The sequence below is a fragment of the Pan paniscus genome, chromosome 6, assembly GCF_029289425.2.
Source record: "Pan paniscus chromosome 6, NHGRI_mPanPan1-v2.0_pri, whole genome shotgun sequence".
Taxonomy (NCBI): Eukaryota; Metazoa; Chordata; class Mammalia; order Primates; family Hominidae; genus Pan; species Pan paniscus.
Window position 1 is genome coordinate 159,448,275 of NC_073255.2, and position 15,821 is coordinate 159,464,095.

The 15,821-nt window shown below is 33.8% G+C and overlaps 1 protein-coding gene across 11 annotated transcripts in view; it reads right to left on the minus strand.

Annotated features, from left to right (window-relative positions):
• The window catches only part of CADPS2 (calcium dependent secretion activator 2), a 566,720-nt gene that overhangs the window by 257,693 nt on the left and 293,206 nt on the right, over positions 1-15,821 (minus strand). For all 11 annotated transcript variants that reach the window (XM_003808627.4, XM_055115340.2, XM_055115339.2 and 8 more), the window contains exon 7: positions 4,485-4,596. In XM_003808627.4, coding sequence (XP_003808675.1) covers positions 4,485-4,596 — 112 coding nt within the window. The remainder of the gene's footprint in view (positions 1-4,484; positions 4,597-15,821) is intronic.

Sequence of the window (15,821 nt, forward strand, 5' to 3'; positions counted from 1 at the left end):
TGGAGGTAACTGGATCACCAGGATGGTTTCCCTGATCTGTTCTTGTGATAGTGAGTGGGTCTCAGGAGATCTGATTTTTTTTTTTTTGAGATGGAGTCTTGCTCTGTTGCCCAGTGGTGCAATCTCGGCTCATGAAACCTCTGCCTCCCGGGTTCAAGTGATTCTCCTGCCTTAGCCTCCTGAGTAGCTGGGGTTACAGGTGCCCACCACCACGCCTGGATAATTTTTTGTATTTTTAGTAGAGATAAGGTTTCACCATGTTGGCTAGTCTGGTCTTGAACTCCTGACCTCAGGTGATTGCCCTGCCTCGGCCTCCCAAAATGCTGGGATTATAGGCATGAGCCACCATACCTGGCCTGATCTGGTGGTTTTATAAGCTTCTGGCATTTCCCCTGCTTGCACTTATTCTCTCTCCTGCCACCCTGTGAAGAAGTGCCTTCCACCATGACTGTAAGTTTCCTGAGGCCTCCCTAGCCATGCAGAACGGAGTCAATTAAACCTCTTTTCTTCATAAAATACCTAGCCTTAGGTATTTCTTCACAGCAGCGTGAGAATGGGCTAATACTGCATATAACACGCAGTACCACACAGAACAGTTCCTTCACTCTAAAAGTCCCCTGTGTACCCCTTTCTGGCTGACAACCCACCTCAGCTCAATTCTTGGCAAATTTGCAACTGTTGTCTACCCCTATAATTTTCTAGAATGAATGGAATAATAAAATATGTCATCTTTTGGGTTTGACTTCTTCCATTTGCATTTACATTCGTCTATGCCACTGCATTAATTAATAGCTTGTTTCTATTATTGAATAGTATTCCATTGTATGGATGTGCCACGGTTTTATTCACTTGCCGACTAAAGAACATCTTGGTTGCTTCCAAGTTTTAGTGATTAAGAATAAAGCTGTTTAAACATTCACACACAGATTTTTGTGTTGACACAACCTTCATAAACCCTTTGGTAAATACCTAGGAGTACAATTTTTGGATTGTTTAGTAAGTCTATGTTTAACTTTATACAAAAAACTGGCAAGTTGTCTTCCAAAGTGACTACAATTTTGCATTGCCACCAGCAATGAGTAAGAGTTTCTGTTCTGCATTCTCACAAGCACTGTCAGTTTTTCTGCATTTTTGCCATTTTAGTAGGTGTACAGTGGTATCTTGCTGTGGTATAAACCTATTTTAAGTGCTCTGTTGTTCATTTTCAAACTTAAATGCTACCCGAAGTTTTAATTAAAAAAACTTCATGTTGAAAACCAAGCTCCCCAGATATACTATTCATAAAACTTTATCTACAGATGTCAGATCATGTAAGGTTTTTTCTTTTAACTTAATAGAAGTTATTTGTTCTAATTAGAAAAGTAGATATATATATGTGTATATATATACACATATATATACAAAAGTATATATATTTATGTATATACTTTTGTATATACTTAATATGTGTATATATACACACATACATTATGTATACCAACAATATACATTATTGGTAATGTATGCACATATATATATACCCACACACACATATATAAAACCAGTAGCTCTACCATCCAGAGATGAACACCAATTTTTTCCAATTGTGTGTGTGCACATGTGTGTTCAGATTAAAACACATGTAACAACCTAAAGTCTAAAGCAGGTATGAGTGTACAATGTTTGAGGAAAAGAAAGAAAGCACGGTATAAGGAAAGAAAGACAGTAGGCAAGGAGGTTATAACAGAAGATGAATTTGGAGACAGAAGTCAGTTCATGTAGATCAGGGATTCTCCAACTTTGGTGTGTCTTAAAATCTTTAGGAGGGCTTATTAAAACAGAAGATAGCCCTGCACCCCTGGGGTTTCTGACTCAGCAGATCTAGAGTGGGGCCTGAGAATTTGCATATCTAATGTGCAGGGCCACACCTGAGAACACCTGTCAGGCCTGCCACACTATAATGAGGAGTCTGTTTTTTATTCCAAATAAATTGGAAGACATTGGAATATTTTAAGGACAGAATGTTGTGATTTGTTTTGAATTTTAAATAGATCATAGTGACTGAGGTATGAAGGTCAAATCAGAGAGAACAAGGTGGTAAATGGGAAAATAGTAAACAGACTCTTTATGTGAAATGATGGTGCTTTGAATTAGGGTAGTGGGGATATTAATAAATGGATGGATTCAGAACAAACACAGAAAAAGCTCACAGAAGTTGCAAATGGATCTGGTGCTAGGGTGAGAAAAGGGGAAACAAGGGAGATGTCTAGGTCACAGGCTTATTTAATAACTGCCTCTATGGAAGGCTTTATGGGGATATAAGTCATAAGTTCTATTACAAAAATATGTGGTTTGAGATATCAATATACAATTGGAAATACTGAGTATGGAAGTTGGATACACAAATCTGAATCTACAAGAAAAATAGTAACAATTTGTAAGTCATTAGATACAAATGATATTTATAATCTTCCAACCTATTGAGGTCATTAGTATAGATTAATGGCTCTCAGGCAGGGTTGATTTTGCACTACCCTCCAGGAGACATTTAGCAATGTCTGGAGACATTTTTTATTTGACTAGAGGTTAGGGATGTTGTTAAATATCATAAAATATACAGAAAAGCACCTGCCAACAAAGAATTACCCTGATCAAAACATCAATAGTGCTAAGGTTGGGAAACCCTGTAATAGATAGAAAAGTTGTCTTTCTAGTATGAAGAGAGTAAGGGAGCATAAGTGGTTTCTCAGATATAAAATTGCATCGAATATATATATATATGTGTGTGTATATATATATATGTCACTTATGTATCCAATTTAGAAACTGCTTAACTATATTATTTGATCAGCTGATAAACAAATTAAAAATAGCTCAAGAATTACTTATAGCATTAGACTTAAAATGGCTGCTGTTAAACAGTGAGATATAGTTACAATAAGAAAAGTAACATTAATTTTACCCTTAAAATTAATATAATAATAGTTTAAATGAAAAACCCTGATTAATAAAAAGACCATATGTTGTCTCCAAAGCTCTTGTATTAGATTATGCTACCTGCACACCTTTGTTCAATGAAAACAAATGCACAAATATGTAAGCACATGACTGAACGAGCAGTAACACAGCTCTCTTAGGTATTAACAAATACACATATCAATAAAACGGAAGAGGAAATCTGGATTATGAATGCAGAGTCAAAATCTCTGGAGTGTAGATACAGACTTACAAATCCCTAGAAATAGAAAAATTCCAAGAGTGTAAAGGAGGTAGAAGAAAAGGGTCTGAAACTAATAGAAATCCTGACTTCAGTTTTTTAAAAAATTTCTAGTATACAGAATGATCCTAGCATCTTTTTGCATCTAGCACTGTACAAGCAGTCCATTAATACCAGACAGAAATTTTCAAGTAAGATTTCTGAAGGTTTTATTTTCTGGAAAATATCTCTGAATAGTCTTCAGGTCTAGGTAAGACAGGTTCACATTACAGAGGGCGGGTGTTGGTGGCTTATGCTTGTAATGCCAGCATTTTGGGAGGCTGAAGCGAGTGGATCACTTGAGGTCAGGAGTTCAAGACAAGCCTGGCCAAGATGGTGAAACCCCATCTCTACTAAAAATACAAAGTTTAGCCAGGCAAGGTGGCATGTGCCTGTGGTCCCAGCTACTTGGGAGTCTGAGGCACAAGAATCGCTCGAATCTAGGAGGTGGGTTGCAATGAGCCGAGGTTGTGCCACTGCACTCCAGCCTGGGTGACAAGATTCTGTCTCAAAAAAAAAAAAAAAAAAAAAACCATTAAAAAATTCACATTACAGAAGACATCTTCATACAGACTACTCAATTAGAACACCTACTTCATTTATAAATCTGAAGATGACCTTTCACACAGATTTACCTAATGTTAATGCTTTTACTGACAGCACAAGTTGAGTATAGTAAGGGTATACTGGGATTAGAAGGTAAATATATATATATATTCTAGGTATGAAGAGGTGACTATAGGAAAAGAATAATTTAATGTTAAAAGGTGTGAGAAAAAGGGCTTTTCATGGGGAAAATGGAAAAGATAAGAGAGACAGATGCACTTCGGAGATATTCTGTGATTAATCACAATGAACATGAAGAGCAGATGATTTCAAATATAAAGATGATCCTTTGAACCCAGGGACAGAAATATGTTACATGAGAATTACCCTTCACCAAGAGGAAGTTGGCCAGCACCATTCACATTCAATGGCCAGTGGAGCACATGTGTGAGAATGACTGAGTTGGTGACAAGGAATTTGTATTTACCCCTTACACAACCAAATCCTATCACAATACTTTCTGTGTTATAGACAATTAGATTTAATAAATTAGAGGTGTATACTGGGCTTGTGGGAAATAACAAATTATTTTATGTAATTTATGAACATAAAGTTCACATATGGCATACTGATCTACCTTAATCATGAATCGAAAGAAGTTAAAACTGTTCTACCCTGGACCCACAGGCTGACCACAACTCACCCTTCCCAGTTCTTTATCTTCCAGGGCCAGAACTCCAGTGCTTTCTGTGAAGAGTTTCACTTTGACCACAGGCCGAGGATGGGTGGTGGTGAAATCTCCTTGAGTCCCCCATCTGTAATGAAGTAAAAAAATGTTTCTTAAAATGCAGCATTATTTTTTTCCCCAAGGGGATGTGTCTCCATAGAAGGCAAATTAAACAATACAGAATCTTCTGTGCTCAATGAGCTTTTTATCTTTGCTTTTGTTTCTAGCAGATGGCACAATCAAGAAGGAAAAGAACAATAAGCTTTACAGCTTGTAACAGTTACTCAGCTATTCAAAAAATTAGCATGTTGGACTATAAAAAATTGCATGTTATGAGAATTTAGGTTAAGGTAAAGCAATATAGTTGTAGCTATTGAAATCTATTACTTTATTAATTCAAATGTAAATTATAGCACCATTTTTACTGGCAGCTGGGAAAATTGCTCAGGGTTTGTTTACATAAGAGAGAGTTTCTCAGAAAATGATTTTAATATACTAAAGACTTTACCCCACCTGAGAGGTCTTTATTAAACATTATCTTTTTTTAAAGTAAGCATAATTATCTCAGATCTATTACTTCATATGACTTTTGAAGCTCCTGCCAAAAAGAAAGAAATATGCATCATAAGAATCTGAATGTTTTGTAGTTAATTTCCCACTACATTCTCTTAGGAAGGGAATAAGTCTGTAGACATCTGGTTTTTGAAATCATCACAACAAAATAACATGCTTTCTTGGCTTATCTTTTAATTAATAGCATCTTGTCTTTATTGCAGACCAGTTCATTCTACCTGATTTACAAACTTAACTGGCACACACCTGATATTAAAAAATCTTATCAATATTTCTCACAACTCTGAGAGATCAGATGCAATGAGACTCAGCACAGCATGAAGAAGATGCCATTGAGCAAAATACCAAAGAGAAAAAAATGAGATTTAACAAAATACAGATCACATTAAAAATAAAACAACAAATAAATATCAATTTTCTTATGCTGTCTTGAAAAAACAAAACAATTCACCATTTTCACGGAGCTGTCTACATTTTATTTTATAAATCTCATTCGGAGAGCTTACAACATACAGAAGACTCAGTAAAGCAGGTATAATAAAAATTGAACAAATACTTGTGATTGCCTTCCTCTCCTATCACAGCATTTATAATAAATGTATACAGTAAAGCAGAGACCATTTCAATGACTGAAGAAAGTAGCATCTAGATGCAGTCTTTTTTTTTGAAACATCATAAGCCAGAGGGAAGAGAAGATTCAATTAGGGAAGAAAACAGCTTAATTTCTATTTTAGACTTCCAGAATGGGGTTAGCAAAGAGTCTTTTTGCAATTTCATATAATTAAGATGGTTTACATAAAGCAATGGTAAAATAGGAATAAAAACAAAAATAGATTCAGAACCAAAATAAGGCATAAAGAAAAATTCTCAATTTAGTGTTTGGAATCTTAAGCCTTGAATATAGTCAGGCAATCTGGTTAACAGCCTGGGAGCTAATTCTCATGACATACCCTTTTAAATTCAGTGTCATATGGTTAAATTTAGAAGACTAATAACCTTGGGAGACATTCTCTTATAACTGAAATAAAAGATTTTTGATAGTCATATAGAAACCGTCTAATAGGTTTCCATAGAATTTGCTTTTTAAAATCCTCCCCATAAAACTTCCATGTATTACACTGATTTTTTTCCTCTAATTTCAAAATCCTTTGAAAGTATTTATACTACATGTTCATTTTTAATTCCCAAACCTCCTGCAATACATGATTCTCCAAAGAGAAAAGTGAACTTTGTCTTTGAACCTGGTCCTTCTGAAATGCATCCCAATTCCACTTTGCTGGATAGAATAAGACAAATAACAATGAATATGGAGGAGAAAAAAAAAAACTGCTCACTCATGGTTCCATGAACTTCCAGAAAACTATCTTTTACCTTTGATCCTTCACAGACAAGTATATTCAAAAACTATTCTACAATATTTATCACCATAGCACATTTCTCATTTATGCATTAAAATATTTTTATACAATGATATATTTTAAGTGTCCATAAAATGAGATTCAGTTAAAGAATAATGATAAAGTGAAAACCAACATTCCTGCCATTGAGGTTAAGATGGGGAATGTACTAGAACATTAGGAAAGCCCTTGTGTGCCCCTGGTCTCATCTTCCTCTCCTCTCCACCATCACTACTCTGAAGTAGCTAGCATCCTGAATTTTATATTTATCACTCCCTTGAATTTCTTCTTAAAAGGAATATTTTCAGCATTTTACCTTTAAGTGTGATAACTGCTCTAGGTTTTCAGTAGAGTAGTTATTTTTATAGGTAAAAAAAATTCCCATATTTATTAGACACACACATAAATATATCAGAATATATGTGTGCATATATATGTAATATATGCATATGATATATACATAATATATAAAAAATATATATCACAATTATATATGAAGGAGATATTGTACATGTGTATATACATATATACATATGTCCTTCATATCATATACATCACAATAGCATATATAACATACATCCTAACACACATACATCATATACATAACAATATCATATACATAACATACATATCATATACATCACATCATATACATCACATCATATACATATGCATATGTATATTCATATCATATACATCACATCATATACATATGTATATAACATATGTGTATATATACATACACTCACACACATATAAAGATCCAGAAATGAGTGCTCTAGTTTATGAAACATTTCCCTACATTTATTGAAATAATCCGTAATTATAGTAGATTACTCTATTGTCTTCCTTTCTTGAGATAAACTTTCAAAAAAATACTAGAACGAGTAGGCTAATACTTTGTTTAGCCTTTTATATAATGTCCATTATTGAGACTAGCCTGTATATTTACTTTTTTGTATTCACCATGTTTGGTTTTATTGAATAAGTTGAAAAGTGCTATATTTTTATTATCTGAAAGAGTTTGTCAAAAAATGATAATTATCTGTTCCTATAACTCACCTATTAAGCTGTTCAAACCTGATATTTCTGTATGGGAAGATACTTGCTAATGAAGTGATTTCTTTATTGGTTGTAGCTACAGAATTACTCAGGTTTTCTCTTTCTCCTTGAGTGAATTTTGATAAGCACTAAGTTTTATGTTATTTATTTCATCTAAGTTTTTCAAAAGTACTTATACAAAGTTGTAAATTTTTTCATCTTTGAATCCTTATAGCATCTGTCATGTCTTTCTTCATTCTTAATGTTTTCTTTTTTCCATTTTTAAACTTAACAGAGGTTCATCACTTTTATTGTTCTTTTCAAACTCCTGTCATTTGACTTTGACAATCCTCTCTACTTCATGTTTTTTATTTTATTGCATTCTGCTCTTTGCTACATTATTCTAATTTATCTATTTTAACTCTGCTGTTTAAAATTTTAAGTTGAATGCATGGTCATTAATTTTAAGCCTTTCTTCCATTCCGGGCAAGCATTTGTGAGTATAAATTTGCTTTAAACACTTTACAGCACCCCATAAATTTAGAAAGTGCTATTTTTACTATCAGTCAGCTGTTTACAGGTGTGATTTAGAATTTCTCTCTATATATATCTTTTCCTTTTTCTTATTAAGTTCTATTTTTATTACATCAGATTAGATAGCATAGCCTGCATAATATTGATCATGTAAAATAATTGAAATGGGCTTTAATTTCCAGATTTTGTGTGTCTAAGTTTTCCATGAGTGCTCACAAAGAAAAAAAAATTCTCCATTATGGGTACATTATTGTATTTATGGCCAGAAGTTCTACTTTCAAGGTTTAGGACTTCTGAGTCAAGGGGAGGAAATGCTAACAAACAACTCCTGTGAAATGAAGAAGGCTTAAATAACGTGTTCTCAGGCAAAGGAGAAGCTGAGGCACAAAAATACCAGCAGATCCTGACTGCAGCAGGCCAGAAGACAAAGCTTTTACTGACATTCAACAAAAATGTACAATTTTAAGGGGGTGCATAAATAGTTATTTATAAATATTTATCCTTGTATCCTGGAATGTTGGGATTTATCATTTCTTTATAAGAAACAATAAATAAGAAACTTTCTTATAAAGAAAATATAAATCCCAACATTCCACGATACAGGCATAAATTGGCACCAATTTGATAATTTCTTCTTTGGGAAATAAAAGTTGAAAAGACACAGTTAGAAAAATCATAAATTCTAGAATGAATAAATTAAAAACACAAGCCTCCCCCATCCCCACTCAGCAAAGGAAAAAAAAAAAAAGGCAGGAAAAGAGGAAAGAAGACAATAGGCCTACCTTCAATATTCACCAAGACATCTCCTTATTTCCTACTTAATTGGCATATTTAAACCCTGTCGGTAATTAATACCAGTTATTGCCTTCCCATTTTCTCAATATTTTATGACAAAAGAATCCATTATCTTGCTGTCATTTTGTGTTGACTCAAAACGCATTGCCTTTCTCCACTTCTCTGAATGTATTATTTATGAGGATTCAGAATTCCAAGGTAAATGTTCGAATGAATAAAAATCTACAAAGCACCTTTACGAGAACAGCAGGACTTCCTGGCTTTGAAAACACAGGGTAATTCATATACCAACTGAAATAACTGACATTAATTATGTATTTGCTATTAAATAAAGGGTACTGGAAATTTGTATCAGGAGCCAAAATACATGTTCATATCTTTTAACCTAGTAAGGTTATTTCTAAGGACTTATCCTATCAAAATAATTGTAAGTATTAAAAAGAGTCTAAGTAGAAACATTCATGACAGCATTATGTATAACAGTAAACACTTAAGCAAGATAAATATAAAATATTAGGGGAATGATTATGTAAATTATGGGGCATGTGATGAACTATTTTGCTATTTTATAATGATGGCTATAATGGCAACATAAAACCATGCATGATATAAAGTGAAAAAGAGGGAGGATACAAAACTGAATGTGCACATTTTATTCATTTAAAAAAATGGAGTACCTTTTATGTGGAGATGACATTCTAGTGTGAGCAACCAAAGTCCCTATCCCCTTGGGATTTCTATTCTAATAGGAGATTTTAGATAATAAATAATTATACTGTAACATATATTCCTTCTCACTCCTGCCCTGCCTTCTCAATAGGTTGTATATTTCCATGGTCTCTTACAGTAGCTAGAGCACTAGATATAACTTGTGCCCACTTTTGACCTGTCTGAAAGTCGATAGTGATATGAAATGACAGTTTTAATTTTCCATATGTCCTAAACTCATTTGGGTAAGAAATCAAATATATTTATAAAATTATATAAACTTGGGTTTAGTTTTGAGCTTTATGTTCTGCAGATCTCTCCTGAGCTGCGTAACCCTGTTTTAATTATTGCAGCTTTGCAAGATGTTATGGGATCTGTTAGAACACAAAGAAAACAGACATTTTCATCTTATTTCTATTCAACAAAAAGGGAAGGGAGGTGGTGTCTCTGTTAAACTCTGTTCTAACATTTATTACTGGAATCTTAAACTTTTTTTCTTCATTATGTAGAAAAAAACACACATTCCTTAATTTATTTCACAGTATTTAATATATTGGGATCCTAAAGAATCTATTTCCTTTATATTGTCTGACTGTTGCACATATGTAAGAAAGTTATGGTTAAACTCTATTCATTTTTCAAATGATTTCATTTCCAATACAGTGAGTGCTTTTAAAAATTATTTGTCACCAAATAACCGATTAACTCTATTAAAAAGATTATTAAAATTATCAAATAAAAATGACATATATTCCAAATGCATCACTAATTTTATAACAGAAAACATTAAATAAGGATCCAGCAACAGGGATATAAATGAAAGCCTATAAAAAATCACAAATAATTCTTATGATTTTTCATGCTGAATTTTTTTTTTACTTTTTTTTAGTTCTGGGGTACACGTGCAGGTTGTGCAGATTTGTTACATAGGTAATGTATGCCACAGTGGTTTGCTGCACCTATCAACACATCACCTAGGTATTAAGCCCAGCATGCATTAGCTATTTTTCCTAATACTTTTCCTCCTCCCATCCCACCCAGTGTGTGTTGTTCCCCTCCCTATGTCCATGTGATCTCACTGCTCAGCTCCCACATATAAGTGAGAACATGTGGTGTTTGGTTTTCTGTTCTTGCATTAGTTTGCTGAGGATAATGGCTTCCAGCTTCATCCATGTCCCTGCAAAGGACATGATCTCATTCCTTTTTATGGCTATATGGTATTCCATGGTGTATATATACCACATTTTCTTTATCCAATCTATCATTGATGAGCATTTGGGTTGATTCCCTATCTTTGCTGTTGTGAACAGTGCTGCAATGAACATATGCATGCATGTATCTTTGCAACAGAATGATTTATATTCCTTTGGTATATACTCAGTAATGGGATTGCTGTGTCAATTCCATGTCTTTGCTATTGTGAATAGTGCTGCAATGAATATATGTGTGCGTGTATCTTTGTAACAGAATAATTTATATTCCTTTGGGTATATAACCAGTAATGGATTTCTGGTTCTAGGTCTTTGAGGAATCGCCACATCATCTTCCCCAATGGTTGAACTAATTTACATTCCCACCAACAGTGTAAAAGTGTTCCTATTTCTCTGCAACCTTGCTAACATCTGTTGTTTCTTGACTTTTTAATAATCACCATTCTGACTGGCATGAGATGGTATCTCACTGTGGTTTTGACTTGTATTTCTCTAATGATCAGTGATGCTGAGCTTTTCTCATGTTTGTTGGCTGCATGAATGTCTTCTTTTGAACAGTATCTGTTTATGTCCTTTGCCCACTTAAAAATTTTTTTCTTGTAAATTTTTTTCTTGTAAATTTGAGTTCCTTGTATATTCTGGATATTAGACATTGCTCGAATGGATAGATTGCAACGATTTTCTCCCACTCTGTAGGCTGCCTGTTCACTCTGATGATAGTTTTTTTTTGCTGTGCAGAAGCTCTTTAGTTTAATTAGATGCCATTTGTCAATTTTTACTTCTGTTGCAATGGCTTTTGTCAATTTTATCATGAAATCTTTGCCTAAATGGTATTGCCTACATTTTCTTCTAGGGTTTATATACTTTTGGGTTTTACATTTAAATCTTTAATCCATCTTGAGTTAATTGTTAATAAGGTGTGAAGAAGGGGTCCAGTTTCAATTTTCTGCATATGGCTAACCAGTTTCCCCAGTATCATTTATTAAATAGGTAATCCTTTCCCCATTGTTTGTTGTCAGGTTTGTCACGATGAAATTTTTAAAACAATCCAACTCTAGTTAAATTATCATTCTTAAAATTTAGCCATTTTAAGATTAAAATGATATAACAGATTCTTCTAATAATAGAATAAAAGTTTTGGTTCAAAACTCAAACATTCAGTATTTATTTGGTAGCATTGACTCTGATATTCTCTTGGGAAGTAGAAAATCTTTCCAAAAGTATCCTGCACTGGACTTTAGGTCTAAGGTCTTTCTGCTGTCCTATGAGAGATTTGCTGAAGAAACTGACTTTGGATTCACTCAATTCATGAAAATGAGTAAGGACTGTGTTATTTTCATTGACTCATATTTGGTGAGAAGGTAGATGGGCACCTCCCCCAAACTCATTATGATGAATCAAGAGGAAATAAAGATTCTTGAAAATAGGATAGTGAGTTGATCAGAAAGGCCTGATGGTATTCTCAAGGATGTCAAGCAATATCATTTTTAACCGCATGCCTTCTTGAGAACTGGGAGCCAGGAAACTTGCCTGACTGAAAGCATACAATGTGTCTCTGCTTTTGCAGCTATGTTTATGCCAATGAGCTGTAGTAACCTTTAGTTTCATTAAAGAAATCTGCATGTGTTGGTGTCTTTCTATTAGTCATTGTCCTGCACATAATGGCCACATATACTCCAAAGCCATGCTGAAGTCACTGGGAAAATGTGTATGTTTAATAGATGTGTAAAATGTACCAAGTAGACACAATATCCCACCTTTACTAATAAACAGTATTATCTCCTTTTAATTGAATAATGTAATAACCTCTGAAAATTGGGAATTAAGTTTAACAAGAGAGAAATACAAAAAGCCTGATTATCAATTATATAAATGGAAATTAAATAATAAAACACTAAAAGACTTATAAAACAATGTTAAGCACTGTACAAATGTTTTTAAAAATAGCTTTCTTCATTAATATAAGCAATTAAGACAGTCTTGTGGAAAACTCTAAGCAGAAGACAATACTTATGGAAGAGCAGCTTTTAATATTTTAAAAGTTCAACACAGGGCCCAAGTATATAAAAGGCTTATATAACACTAATGTACTTCAGCCAAAGACTCAGTGAAAAATGACGAAGATATGTAAGTTTTCATGGGCACATGGGTGGCTGCTGACACGTCGTTTACTATGATCCAAACTATAAGAGATAAAGAAACTTATCTTGGGAAATTCAAGTGCTTGATTCCAATAGGCTGTTGCAAATCCAGATACAGATTTGGGAGTGATTAACACAGAAACTGTTGTATAAACTATGAAAATGAATGAGCTTATGAAGGGTGTCCACTAATAATGATAGTAGGGACTTCTACCTTACAAGTGTGGGCTTATACATGTATCTCTATGCTTATATGTGTACTTAAACGTATATTTTAAAGGTTTGCAATCATTTATTGAGGTATAGTTTACATGCAGTAAAATGTAATCATCTCAAGTATAGAGCACTGAATTTTGAAAAACGCATGCAATCACGTATACAGAACTTTTCCGTCACCAAAACATTTCCTTATTTAAGATGTTTGCACTATGTAAAATGACCAGTGGTTCAACGTGAATTCCATCAAAATCCTAACATTTGCAGAAATATGAAAATCTACCCTAAAATTCATAAGGAATCTCTAGGGACTCAAAGTAGCCAAAACAATCTTGAAGAAAAACAAACAAACAAACAAACAAACAAAGTGGAATGCATCACATGTCCCGATTTCAAAACCTACTAAAAAATAATGGCAATCAAAATAGTGTGGTCCTGGCAAAAAGACACATATACAAACCAATGGACTGGAACAGAGAGCCCAGAAACCAACCCTCACACATATGGTCAAATGTAATGCATATTTATTATTCATTTAAAAATTAATGGGATATCCAAATTGTTCTATAACATGTTCTTTTATGTAACACTATATCTTGAACTTCTTCAAGTGTCAGAACATGGATTTATGTAATTCTTTTCAAGACTTAAGACATTTCCCTTGTATGGCTGTGCTATAATTTAGTCAATCACGCTTCTAATGATGGACTGTAAGGTTGTTTCCAGTCTTAACCATTACAGGCAGTGCTGCAACAGACACCTTCATATAAATTCATATATAAATGATGAAAAGAATAAAAGATCAGAGACAGATTTCTAAGGCGGCCCAATACTTTAAACTTCTCTTAAACATAAAAATGTTATCCTAACAGATTGATTCATAAAAAAATTTACCTATCTAGTAAATAAAATTTACAACAAATAGTTCCAATATAATCCTAAGTCAAAAATTTTAAATAATTCACTGCAATACAAAATTCAAATTTACTAGCTAGAAATTCAAAATTTTATTATAAACAAATACTATTTCCCTTAATTTTAATAGTTAATTTATACAGCAGGTTTTAAATTCCATTTACTGAATGTATTTTAAAACAAATTTTCTATACATCTAATTAAATTAGTTTAAATTGGGTGATCAATAATGTTTATAGAAACTGCCTAACTTATCACCATCATTGTTGTTGACATACTATAAAAGTATCTGAAATTCCAAATTGTTCCTGTTTGCAGATGACATGATTGTATATTTAGAAAACCCCATCATCACAGCCCAAAATCTCCTTAAGCTGATAAGCAACTTCAGCAAAGTCTCAGGATACAAAATCAATGTACAAAAATCACAAGCATTCCTATACACCAATAACAGACAAACAGAGAGCCAAATCATGAATGAACTCCCATTCACAATTGCTTCAAAGAGAATAAAATACTTAGGAATCCAACTTATAAGGAATGTGAAGGAACTCTTCAAGGAGAACTTCAAACCACTGCTCAGTGAAATAAAAGAGGACACAAACAAACGGAAGAACATTCCATGCTCATGGATAGGAAGAATCAATATTGTGAAAATGGCCATAATGCCCAAGGTAATTTATAGATTCAATGCCAACCCCATCAAGCTACCAAAGACTTTCTTCACAGAATTGGAAAACACTACTTTAAAGTTCATATGGAACCAAAAAAGAGCCTGCATTGCCAAGACAATCCTAAGCCAAAAGAACAAAGCTGGAGGCATCATGCTACCTGACTTCAAACTACACTACAAGGCTACAGTCACCAAAACAGCATGGTGCTGGTACCAAAACAGAGATATAGACCAATGGAACAGAACAGAGTCCTCAGAAATAATACCACACATCTACAACCATCTGATCTTTGACAAACCTGACAAAAACAAGAAATGGGGAAAGGATTCCCTATTTAATAAATGGTGCTGGGAAAACAGGCTAGCCATATGCAGAAAGCTGAAACTGGATCCCTTGCTTACACACCTTATACAAAAATTAATTCAAGATGGATTAAAGGCTTAAATGTTAGACCTAAAACCATAAAAACCCTAGAAGAAAACCTAGGCAATACCATTCAGGACATAGGCATGGACAAGGACTTCATGACTAAAACACCAAAAGCAATGGCAACAAAAGCCAAAATTGACAAATGGGATCTAACTAAACTAAAGAGCTTCTGCACAGCAAAAGAAACTACCATCAGAGTGAACAGGCAACCTACAGAATGGGAGAACATTTTTACAATCTACTCATCTGACAAAGGGCTAATATCCAGAATCTACAAAGAACTTAAACAGATTTACAAGAAAAAATCAAACAACCCCATCAAAAAGTGGGCGAAGGATATGAACAGACACTTCTCAAAAGAAGACATTAATGCAGCCAAAAGACACATGAAAAAATGGTCATCATCACTGGCCATCAGAGAAATGCAAATCAAAACCACAATGAGATACCATCTCACACCAGTTAGAATGGTGATCATTAAAAAGTCAGGAAACAACAGGTGCTGGAGAGTATGTGGAGAAACAGGAATGCTTTTACACTCTTGGTGGGACTGTAAACTAGTTCAACTATTGTGGAAGACAGTGTGGCAATTCCTCAGGGATCTAGAACTAGAAATACCATTTGACCCAGCCATCCCATTACTGGGTATATACCCACAGGATTATAAATCATGCTGCTA